The 12,822-nt window shown below is 39.8% G+C and overlaps 1 protein-coding gene across 28 annotated transcripts in view; it reads right to left on the bottom strand.

Annotated features, from left to right (window-relative positions):
* NCKAP5 (NCK associated protein 5) overlaps window positions 1–12,822 on the bottom strand; it is a 1,152,446-nt gene that overhangs the window by 346,890 nt on the left and 792,734 nt on the right. For all 28 annotated transcript variants that reach the window (XM_060410117.1, XM_060410132.1, XM_060410119.1 and 25 more), the window contains one exon: window positions 4,550–4,637. In XM_060410117.1, the coding sequence (XP_060266100.1) occupies window positions 4,550–4,637 (88 nt within the window). The remainder of the gene's footprint in view (window positions 1–4,549; window positions 4,638–12,822) is intronic.

Raw genomic sequence — 12,822 nt, 5'->3', positions numbered from 1 at the left:
GGATAGTGACAGTACTTCCTGCACGGTTGTTGTGGGGACTAAGCTACAATCCAGTCCACAGTCAATGGGACCCTGAACTAGGTCTATTTTAAACTGTGATCACATAAAAATGCTGTTTATGTCACTTGATGCCCAAACCTTGAAATTATGCAAATTCTCCAAAATAAAAAAAAAAAAGTCAGGAAGTGCACAGTGACAAAGCTGGTGAAACCACTGATAGCCACAGGCAGGTTTGTCTTAGCTGGAGAACAAAAACGACTACTGACTTTCCAGCGGGTCTAGATGAAATTATACAAGCTCTACATGATACAAGTAACCAACTCGGAGAAGTCTTCAGGAACATGCCCCTTGAATGAACCAGGACCACCTTTCAATGCATGCCAGCAGTTAGCAGGGTATGGAACCTAGAAAGCTATTACGCTACTGTTACTATATTAACTCAAAGACAAAAGCCTCAAGACATACACTTCAACAATGGAAAATAAAATCCACTTCAGCCTTCCTGTGGACCTCAGCTCTGCATGGGCCTCTAATTCATGTCAGAGAAATCTTACTGTTGGAAAATTTGAGTCAGGTGTGCCAATAACCCTTCATATTATGAAACAATAAATTTCCCAGCTCTTACCCCACAGAATATGATCTCAGAGAGTGTTACCTATGCAGTCCACTGGTTTCATCACATATACCTTGCACAACTGGTTTCACTACTGTTCCCATATTTAGAACACTGTGATGACGGAGGTGACAGGGATCTCCGTGGGACTCAGGGCCGCCCTTCTCTGTTCTCATGTTCTGAATCCCCAGAGGGCAAAGTTGTGCCTAATTCACAATAAAAACTCAATAAATAACTGTTCAATCTACAAATGACCTTTATGGTTCATGTAACCCAAATTCCTCTCCTATTTTCCTGATAGTGAACCTAAGGCCAATGAGAGCAATAGCTGAAAAATCCCTTCTGTGGAGCATGAATTCATGTTAGTAACTGTCTCCTCCCTAGAGAGGAGAGTTGACTTCCCAAATCTAACAGACTGGACTATTAAGAGGAAACAGGTTTTTTGTTGTTTTGGGGGGTTTTTTTTGAGTTTGGAGTAGAGAAATGTTTATTGTAGGCCAATGCAAGGAGATGGGTGCTCAGTCGTGTCTGACACTTTCACCCCAGGGACTGTGGCCCACCAGGCTCCTCTGTCCATCATGATTCTCCAGGTAAGAATACTGGAGTAGGTTGCCATGCCCTCCTCAAGGAGATCTTCCCGACCCAGGGACTGAACCCAGGTCTCCCACATTGCAGGCGGATTCTTTACCAGCTGAGCTACCTGCCTTAAAACCCCCAAATTCCCGCAAAGCTTTCAGCAAAGCCCTTTTCTAGGAAAGGTGAGGGAGGGGTGTGGGTAGTTGTTGCAAACTTCTTGGTGTTAGAACCTCTGTTCTTGAGGTCAGGTCATGGTCAGGTAATGATGTTCCTGTAAACTTCCACCAAGTAAGATTATTCCCTGTTCTGACAAGAACAGGCAAGGACCTGAGGCACAACTTTCACCCTCCAAGGTCCAGGTCCTGGCTGAGAGGAGGCTGATCTCAGCTGGTTCCCTAGGGCCACATACCCAGACCCTGCCCAGCTGTTGTTGCTGAGGGAGCCAGGGGTTTAGGACCCAGCTGGTCCTCAGACACCTCAGATGGCACAGGCCATGTACCAAAGACCGAGCCCCAGGCAGACTCCCATTGATATTAGGTCACAGAGGCAGGAATAGGGGAGAGATTTACAGGCAACTCAAGGGCCGGGCCAACCTTGGCCAGGGCTCTGGGGCCTGGCAGGACACAACCCCCAGCCTGTTCCCTGTGCCTTGCCTCCTCCCCAGCTCACCTGCTGGCCTGAGGTCTCCTACTTCACTCTCCTAAGGACAACCCCTCCATCGACTATTGGCCAAAAAGCCCGGGTATTCTCCTTAAAATTGAGAAGCATCAACAAAAAGGGGGAATCGTAACAGAGTGGGACAGTGCACAGCCCTTACAGGCAGCCATTGTCGGGTGCCATTACCACACAACACATTACCAGGCAATGGTTACCAGTTACCCTGAGACCACTAATGCCAGAAAGTTACAGCGAGGTTAGAGGGCCTGCTCAACTATTCATCAGCGCCACAGTGGGCCCCGCCTCCAAGTAGCAACTCTCAAAGAGGAAATAGCTTTTAAAACACATTGTTAAAAAACATTCTCTGTTTTTCTAAGAAGCTTCTGGTTTCATAAAATGAATTCTGATGATAAGTGTCTATACTACAGACTTGGCTAATGGGTGGTAAAGAGATAAGCAAAGAATGATTAAGAGAAAATAAGAACTTGGATGAAACAGAGCCACACTGAGGACTCGGGAAAAAGCACAGAAGGAATGCTGAGTTACTTCGTTCTAATTGAAGCCAGGTGTTACCAGGGGGCAGAGACTATGATTCTTTAAGGTTAAACAGAACCATTTAATGCAGAGTCAATCTGGGTTTTTTGGTTTTTTTTTTAACTTATACTTCAATTTTCTGCCAAAGAAGATATTACTACTAGGAAAGATTCAGACCTAGAAGCACTTAAAACCATATCCTAACTGCAGGCGACCACACACTAGGAAAAGCTGGGCATGCCTTCCCCACGTGAAGATGACCTCAAGAAGAATCTCAACCTTTTCCCTAGAAACAGATTTTAGTGGTTTTTCTACTGTGTTTATGGAGCTAACTTTAATCTCCTCTGAGTTAACTTAAGTCAACACTCCACACTGTTTTCACTGGAGATGGAACCCGGTGTCAGATTGTAGACCTGTAGATGTCTCAAGAGTCAGTGATTTAGGACGCAGACTTAGGCGCTTCATCGGTAGCTCAGCTGTAAAGAAACAGCCTGTAAGTGGCAAAGAAATGGTAGGTTTGATCCCTGAGTTGGAAAGATGCCCTGGAGAAGGAAACAGCAAACCCACTCCAGTATTCTTGCCTGGAAAATACCACACACAGAGGGCCGGTGCACTACAGTCCCTTGGGTCACAAAGAGTCAGACACTACTTAGAGAGTAAACACACACATAGACTTCTTAAGACTAACTTTACCTAGATTTCTTCACTTTATATGATACTGTGACTTTTATTATCAGACTCCTCTCAATATTGTCATCATAAGTTGGGTTGTAGAGCCCAGAACCTGTGAATTCAGGGAAGCTAGTGTGAAATGACCATTTACCAGCTGGGTTCCTTTCTTTGCCTCTCCAAACCCACTTGCTTTCTTAGCTAGCCAAAACCTGGGGCCACCCAATGATCATCTTAAACGTTAGCCCATTCCCTTGACTTTTTTAGCTTTTAAAAGCTCTCTATGCATAGCTGTGCAATGGATATTGGGTGTTTATTTGTGATTTTAAGGACTTTTCAGTAAAAGTCTTCCATTGATCTAGATAGAATGTCTGGGCCTCTTTCTGCTATCAGACTCTTCTCATCTGTGTGGCCAACTTGGGTCATGCTCAGATTAGATGCCCAGCTTCCTGGCCTGGTCACCTTGCTAGTGTTTTTTGTTTTATGTTAAAGATTTATTTATTTTTGGCTATGCTGGGTCTTCACTGCTGCGCACTGGCTTTCTCTAATTGTGGAGAGCAGGGCCTGCTCTCTAGTCGCAGTGCAAGGGCTTCTCATTGAGGTGGTTTCTCTTGTAGAGCACGGGCTTTAGGCACTTAAGTTTTAGTAGTTGTGGTGCATGGGCTCAGTAGCTATAGCTCGTAGGCTCTAGAGCTCTAGGTTCAGTAGATGGGGCACAGAGACATGGTTGCCATGCAGCATGTGGCATTTTCCAGAAGCAGGGGTCAAATCCATGCCTCCCACATTGGCAGGTGGCTTCTTAACCAATGGACCACCAGGAAAGCCCCTCATGTAACTAGTGCTAAAGCACCAGGGGATAAGGGTTATCAAAAGGTGACAACTTGTTAGTCTACTGACCACTGGCTCTCTTTGGATGTCTATAGAGTTAATGCGGCCTGAGGCACAAGGCCACACACATAAGCGGAGCAGACAGGCATAACCTCAAGAGATCTTCAGCATCCTGGGATCATCTTCCTCTCCAGGAGTCTGTCATGCACACTCACACCACTGCCCCTTTATGTAGGCTTCCCTCTGCCTGGAATGTTCTTTCTCTTGTTTCTCTATTCCTCAGGCCCACTTTATATGTGAGAGCACTGAGAAGTATTCCTTACCTCCCTGAACAGGAAGAATTACTCCCTCCCCTTTATTCCCAGAGACTTCTTTTACAGCCCTGGTCAGAATTCTGTGATACTTCTTTAGGTCTCTCTGCATCACTATAAACTTACTTTTTGCACTCTCATACAACTAAATCTATGATTCTTTTTCACAAAGTACAAGGAATGAATGAATGAAGTAAACGTGTACAGGATTCCTCCAACAGAGGTAAGTGGGGTAGCTCTCAGCCCTGGGGTCAGATCGTCCTTTCTTATTTATCTCCAGGTAAGAATGGACAGAGAGAGAGAGAAATCTGAGCAAAACAAGCTGACCGGTACCCAGCCAAGAGTAAGACATGTGGTGTACCTGATAGACCATTATATTAACCGTTTCTTCTTTTTTCTGTTCTGGAGGTCCTTGACTTTGTAGTAAATTTCGTACTGTTTCTTCCATTCTGAAAAATGAACAAACAAAAATAAATAGATGGATAAATAAATAATTTAATAAATGTTTCCTATTAACATGGGTCTTATTCAGTTAGTAGAAATCATTCTTTAGTAAATGATTCTCTAAGCTTAAAGCCTAGAAATCTCTCTTCTCTCCTCTCTCCTTTATCCCCTGTATTAAGAATCTGTCATAAGTCCTCTACGATCATTTTGCAGAATGGCCCTGGCTTCTCTCTCTTTTTGTTTACCATTCAGGTCTCTATCCCTGGACTCTCATGTCTGTACTATTGCAAACATCTTCCAACATCCGTCTTCACTTTCAATTTGACACAATGTCACTCCAGTAATTTTTCTGAAATACTCTCTTGATTTTTTAAAAATCAATTTTCAGAGTCGACAAATCCTACATGAATGCATTTTCACCATTAATATACTGTTACATCTTTCCATGGTGATCTTTCTATGTCAGCACACAAAGATCTACTTTATTCTTTTCAACTACTTCCTAATATTCCGTAATATGAATGTACCATAAATTTTTTAAACATTCCTCTGCTGATGGAATTTAAATTGCTTCAAAATTTTTGCTATTTCAATTAATACATTTACAAATACATCTTAATGCACATTTATGAATATTTCTATAGGTCACATTATACCATATATTGTATGCCATAATCTTATTAAGCACCCACATCACAGTACCCCTTTCCAGTACCTCCTCCCTCAAGCCTAAAAGAGAAGAGTAAAACACACACACTCATTTCCATTTCCAGACAACTACTTTCTGGAATGCCAACAGCCTTTCATCTTCTCATGGGCCATCCATCTTTCAAAATCCACCTCAAGTTTCACTTCCTAAGAGACTTCTTATTAGCACCCTACCTGTATGAATTCTTACAACCCTATAGTTATTCTTTCATTTTAAAATTCTCCATTTTAATCCTCAAAGATTTCATGTATGCATGCTTTGTCCTCTGAAGTAAACTACAATATTTTGTATAGAACCACATCATATATTCTTAATTTATCCTTCAATTCTGGATAAAGTAAACACTCAGAAGACAATATTATGTGAATCTCTGATTGATTCATTTTTTTAATATTAAATGCTTACTCTGTAACAAGCAATGAAAATGCGTATTCAAACTGTATTCAAATGGCTTTGTCCTTGGGATTTTATCTGTGAGGATTCATGGACCAGAATTCTGAGAGCAGGCCACCTGAATGAAACACAGTGAACACAGTGCTCTTGTGCCCAGAGCCTGAGTCGGTTTTCTCTTCAAGTCCCATCCTAAAGCATGGATTCTACCGACTCAATATGATCCTAGTTCAGAAGAGTTGTAGGGAGAAGCAGACTAAGCCCTCTCTCTCTCTCGGGCATCTAGCAAGACAAACTAGGGGCTGTAGGGGCTGTAGGGGCCTATGAATTCCTGAAAGTGGTAAGACCCTTACAGTAACCAAGGTAGTGTGGTTGAGAAAGCCAGCTTCTCATATGGTGCATCATTACTTAACATCAGAGAAAAGACACTGCAGATGAACTGGGCTAATCCAAACCTGGGTTATAATTGGGGAAATTCTGCCTTCTCAGGGAGTGGAACCATTATCCTTTCAGGATTTGGAGAAGATAGTGGACACTGATTATGAGTATGCAGAGAATGATTTTTTTTTGCACATTTACACAAGCCACTTCTTCATGACTCCATCTAGGAAAACAAAATACGTTCCCAATAGTTTCACATATCTCATTTTATTAATGGTGATTAGTAGTACTTTAAGCTTGTCAAAGAACTCTCTCATCTATTAATCATTATAATGCACTTTTGGCTCAGTAGGTAGAGTCTTCCTGCAATGCAGGAGATGCAAGTTTGATCCCTGGATCAAACTGGGGCTGGAAAGATCCCCTGAAGGAAGATACAGCAACCCACTCCAGTATTCTTGCCTGGAGAATCTCATGGACAGCGAAGCCTTACAGGCTACAGTACATGGGGTCACAAGGAGTCAGACATGAATGAGCATATGGCAGCAGCAATGCACTTTTTAAAATATCATTATTCCTCTGTGGTAGATGAAAAAGCTGAGGCCCAGAAAGGTTAAGTGGCTTACTCACACAATCACGGTTAGTTGGATAGGGAGTTAGGATTAAACTATTTTCATGACTGTAAAAACAGCATCCTTTTTCCACTAGGCTTTATTTACATTCAAGGAAATGGTTTTAAATGAAGTAGAGTCTTAACTCCTAATTAGGAGTTATTTGTGAACACCTATTAGCTGCTAAACCCAAGAAAGCACAAATATTATTTCTGACCTGTGGAGAGGTTAGAAAGACCAGGTAGAAAAGACAAAGTAAGTTTGTGAAGAAGTTACAAATTCTGAAATATTAAGTGATTTTAACACTTTTGAATTTCATTTTATAGAAACAGAAACAACCTCTTTAATGGTAGTGGATTTTCCATGATATTTGCTAAACCTATCAGAAACAAGAAAAGTAGGGATTCACTGGTGGTTCAGCAGCTAAGACTGAGTTCCCAAAGCAGGGAGCCTGGGTTTAATCCCTGGTCAGGGAACTAGATCCCACATGCCACAACTGGAAGAACCTGCATGCTGCTAGGAAGACTGAAGATCCTACATGCTGCAACTAAGACAAAGCACAGCAAAATAAATAAATATAAACATTTTAAGTAGGAAAAAAGAGAAGGGTAATGATAATGTTAATAACTTGTCCAAGATCACTCAGCAGAGACTAGGCTCTCATCTCCTAAATATTAATCTACTCTTTTCCTACCTTAGCAAAGAGACTGAAAGTCTCTCTCACGTCAATCCTTACTTTAATCATTTATATAAAAATTTGGCTTAATTATGGCCCAATAGTTAAAACTCAGTTAAAATAAAATCTTGTCTTTGTCATAAATAAATTAGAATACAATTCTGTTTCAGTGCATATCTTGCTGAATTATCTCTTCTGTATAATTAAAAGTTCTATGCATGAGTTGCTGGATCAAAAAGAAAAACATTTATTCACCTTCTCCCCTTTCTTCTTGACTTCACAGTTTAAAAAATAAGAAAGAAAAAAGAGGGCGTGGACAGAAAATTGTTAAAACAGAATCTCAAGCAGCCTAGACCCACAGTAACACTATGAACACTTTTCTGGCACAAATTCATGATTAATTAAAACCAGTTATATATCCAAGCTACAGCTTGGAATAGAGTTGTAGGGACTCAGCTTAATTCTTGATTAAAAAAAATTAAGTTGTCTCATCTTTTCACAACCTTTATGAATCTGGTGACAGAAAAATATTTTGAACCTGATAAGAATATACCATTATTTATTCCCTAATGACATTTTTAAAAAAGATTATCATTTAGTAAACTCCCTTATTTTAAAAATCAAAGACTGTGAAGCACCATCCATTGTAGTGTAATGTCCAGTGACACTTTATTTTATTATTTTGATAGCTGGTGTATGAGTCTAGTCTGCACACAGAACAATTACACTAGCCACTTCCCAAATGTGAACTAAAAATAATTCAGTTCCTTTTTCCAGGTCAGGCATGGGCAGAGTTTTCTTGCTTGTAAGTTGCTGATTTGTTGAACATATCATTAAACACTAACCTTAATTAATATCTTCTAGTTCTGTTTTTTTCCCCACTTTTGTCTAACCTGAGATTAAATCCTTTCATCCTCTAAGCATGGGTCAAGTAACTATCATAACTAAAAACTGTCTAGGCTAAATTATACTTGGTGAGATATAATAAATTTTAATACATATTAAGTGAACTATTTTCTATAAGTTAAGTGTTAAGTGTTCTATAAGTTATGTGTTAAGTCCTATACACATCAGACAAATAAACTAAATTCATATGCAAACAATATATTTTAGATAACATTGATAAAAATGTAAGAACTGTATTTAATTAAAAACATATTCCATGTTTTATAATATATATCACTTAATTACCACCACCACTATAGTATTTTCTCTAGGGGAAGAAAACAAAGGTTTTGCTTAAAAGGGGCATAAACTTCAAGTCAGAAAAAAAGGACATTAAAAAAGAATTCATGAGAATAACAATTCAAAACCATCTAAGAGCTGGATCAGTGAGAATTTGAAACAAAATCTCCCCGTGCCCAGGGATAGACCTTTGTTACAGACCCCCCTTTTAAAGAGCACATGACTGGGGAACTGTCATTGGATCTGCTTCCTTGTCTTATAGAGACAGTCTCCCTGCACAACAAACAAAGATTCTTCTAGAAGTAAATGTTCAAAGATAATGGCTTCCTGAATCTCCTCAAGGCAGGAAACAACCTAATAATGTCACAATCAGAGAATATGATTTGAGCCCTAAAGAACTTCATTCATTCAGTAATGAAAGGATTATTAGGAAACAGGATCCCAGGGCACTCTGGGAGCAATTTATTCTAACAGCAGGTAAAGGAAAGTGAACTCGTCCACACTCCTTTCTTTCTCCCCAAATCCTGCCCTCTCTTTTGCTTACTGACATTCTGGGAACTGATCAGACCATTAGACTGAAGTGTTCTTTTGTGACTCTTGTGATCAAATATTCAGTTTAGTATGTCATTTTTGACAGAAATGGAACAAAATGAACACAAAAACAAGAAGTCACTCTCCCCAAATCAAATTAGTAACTCATAAGGCTCTTTAAACCAAAAGCTGATCATGCTTTTTGTTTTTAAGAAATATACTTTAACTTGTATATTTGCTGACGAGTCACATAAAATTAAATCACTAATGCAATGTTTCAATAGTCCCTCATATTTCCTATGCGAGAAGCTTCCAGATCATAACCCACCCGCTTCTGCTAAAATGCACGCCATATTCTCTTCACCTACACGGTGCAGTTTGTCCAGAGCTGCTGCTGTGACTTGCAAATTGCTTCTCCCTGTGTTTTACTGACTCCCAATCCTCTCATTTTGAGAAAGTGTATCAGTTTAAGCAAGGATACCTCCATGACTGAACTTCATTTTAAGACAAGAAGAAAGGGACTGTGGTTCAAACAGAAAGAAGGCTGAAGGACCTGGGGCAGTGCAGCACCTCTCCTTCTCCTGGAGCCTCCCCCTTATAAAAACATGCCACATGACCCCATTTGGAGAACAGCGACCATCCAGCCAGGTCAAAGGCCATAAGCGGACAAGCATCCTTCTCACATCTGCTAGAGAAAAGAGAAATGCTTGCAAGAAAGTCTTTCATTGGATGCCTACTAGCAGGGTTAAAAAGTTTAAGCATGCTACCACTAGGGTATTCAGACAAAATACAATTCATTTATTTTGTATTTAACCAAACATCTTTTTCTTGAGCCCCCACATGCTGACTAGCATTAATTTTTGTCTCAAATCTTACTTCAAACCCTAGACCTAGTCTAACATGATGGATTTTTATTTTTTAATATAAATTTATTTATTTTAATTGGAGGTTAATTACTTTACAATATTGTATTGGTTTTGCCATACATCAACATGAATCTGCCACAGGTATACATGTGTTCCCAATCCTGAATTCCCCCTCCCACCTCCCTCCCTGTACCATCCCTCTGGGTCATCCCAGTGCACCAGCCCCAAGCATCCAGTATTATGCATTGAACCTGGACTGGTGATTCTCTTCATATATGATACTATACATGTTTCAATGCCATTCTCCTATATCATCCCACCCTCTCCCTCTCCCACAGAGTCCAAAAGACTGTTCTATACATCTGTGTCTCTTTTGCTATCTTGCATTCAGAGTTATCGTTACCATCTTTCTAAATTCCATATATATGTGTTAGTATACTGTACTGGGTGTTTTTCTTTCTGGCTTACTTCACTCTGTATAATAGGCTCCAGTTTCATCCACCTCATTAGAACTGTCAAATGTATTCTTTTTAATGGCTGAGTAATACTCCATTGTGTATATGTACCATAGCTTTCTTATCCATTCATCTGCTGATGGACATCTATGTCCTGGCTATTATAAACTGTGCTGTGATGAACATTGGGGTACATCTGTCTCTTTCAATTCTGGTTTCCTCGGTGTGTATGCCCAGCAGTGGGATTGCTGGGTCATAAGGCAGTTCTATTTCCAGTTTTTTAAGGTATCTCCACACTGTTCTCCATAGTGGCTGTACTAGTTTGCATTCCCACCAACAGTGTAAGAGGGTTCCCTTTTCTCCACACCCTCTCCAGCATTTATTGCTTGTAAACTTTTGGATCACAGCCATCCTGACTGGCATGAAATGGTACCTCATTGTGGTTTAAATTTTAAAATCCATTGAGAAGCAAGTGTCCATCAACAAGAGAATATATAAACAACTGTATGACAGACATACCTTGATTAGATAGTTTCTGGGTTCAGTTATAGACCACTGCAATAAAGTAAATATTGCAATAAAAACTCTCACAAATGGTTTCTTACTGCATATAAAAGTTATGTTTATTCTACACTGTAGCCTATTAAATGTACAACAGCATTGTATCTACAAAACCAGGTATATACCTTAACTAAAAATACTTTATTATTAACAAGGAAAAAAGCTATCATCTGATCATGCAGGGTTGACACAAGCCTTCAAAATGTAGTATTTGGGAAGTATTACACAAAAGAGTGAAACACAATAAAACAAAGTATGCCTGTATATACTTCCTACATTGGAAGACTATTCAGCAATCAAAGGGAATAAGCTGATAACATGCAGTATTGAAGACTCTCAAAAACATTAGGCTGAGAGAAAGAAGGCACACACAAGACTAAATACTATATGATTTCATTTATATGTAACTTTAACAGGGAAAATTAATTTATGATGTAAAATTTAACAACAGTGATTGTCAAGAAAGGGCAGGGGAGGGGCAAGGACTGACTGGTAAGGAACACAAGGAACTTCCTAGGATGATGCTAATGTTCTATTTCTCTCTAGGGGTTTCAATGGATTGCACAAACATTAGCATTTGTTGGAATTCATCCAATGCTACATTTAAGACTTGTGTATATCATTATACATAAATTTTACCCCAAACAAAAAACACGGAGTAAACAAATATGGAACTCTAATTAGCAATATACATGCCCATATCTACATAATTTGCGCCAAAATATATCAATGCCTGAAATTTACTATGAAATGCTTTAATGATTAGATGATGGATAGAGAGAGAGATGGATACATGGCTAGATATATAGTAGAGCAAGTTCAGTAAAAGTGAATGGCAGAATCTAGTTGGTGGGTTTACAGTGTTTGCTATAAAATGCATTCAACTTTTTCTGTATTTAAATTTTTTTCATAATAAATTATTGACAAAGTTTTAATTGTTTTTAAATGTAGACCATTTATCTCTTGGATAGAAATATAGAAGAGAGGCAACTGCTTTTCTTCTACAATAGGTATATGCAGGTCTGGCTGTGTGGATCTCAGTCTCTACAGAGAAAGGAGATTTGGGTGTGGTGTCACCTTACACTTGGAGAGAAGTCACTTGTCTTTAGATTTGTTGCTGGCCCTTCTGCTTCCATGTGTAAGTCCTGAGGCTATTCCCAGTCTGTCTGTTCTATTTGATTAGAGCCTGGAGGTCTCTATGGCACTCTGACCTTCACTTAGCTTCTGCTTGCTACACTATTCTGAATCTTGGCCACTTTTAGTGAGTGTGCTGACCTAGCGGTTTGTCTCCAGACACTGCTGTAGGAGTGCCCTGGACCTGCCGCAGTAGGCCCCATGGGTCTCCAGGCAGCCTTGAAACCACACAGAATCTGAAGAAAGCCTGGAAAGGTAAAGCCCAGGATCTCCTCTGTACCTGAGCCTAGTGGACCACCAAGTGGATAGTCTTCTTTCCATAAGGAGAAGCCTTACCTTCGTGCTTTCTTCACACTCTGAGCTCCTCTCCATCATAACCTCATAGCATCTTATTAATAAGCTCTGAGTTCCTTAAGTTCAGTGACTGTCTTATTTATCTCTGACAACTAACCATAGCTAGTGTTACTGAGTCAGTGTTCAATAAGTTCCTTTTTAAGTGCATGAACAAATGAATCTAATAGTTCTTTTACTCATTCGTTCACTGGCTCCTTAGATTGTCATTGCCCTACAGACCTATATGTAGATCTAACTGGTCAGAGAGAAGTCATAACAAGTGAGAGGTACCAACAAGACTAAATGGGCTGTGACTCATGGGGCTAAGATGCAGGGCTCCTGGTCATTGGTAAAACAAACC

The sequence above is a fragment of the Ovis aries genome, chromosome 2, assembly GCF_016772045.2.
Source record: "Ovis aries strain OAR_USU_Benz2616 breed Rambouillet chromosome 2, ARS-UI_Ramb_v3.0, whole genome shotgun sequence".
Lineage (NCBI taxonomy): Eukaryota > Metazoa > Chordata > Mammalia > Artiodactyla > Bovidae > Ovis > Ovis aries.
This window is presented reverse-complemented; position numbering and strand designations above follow the sequence as displayed.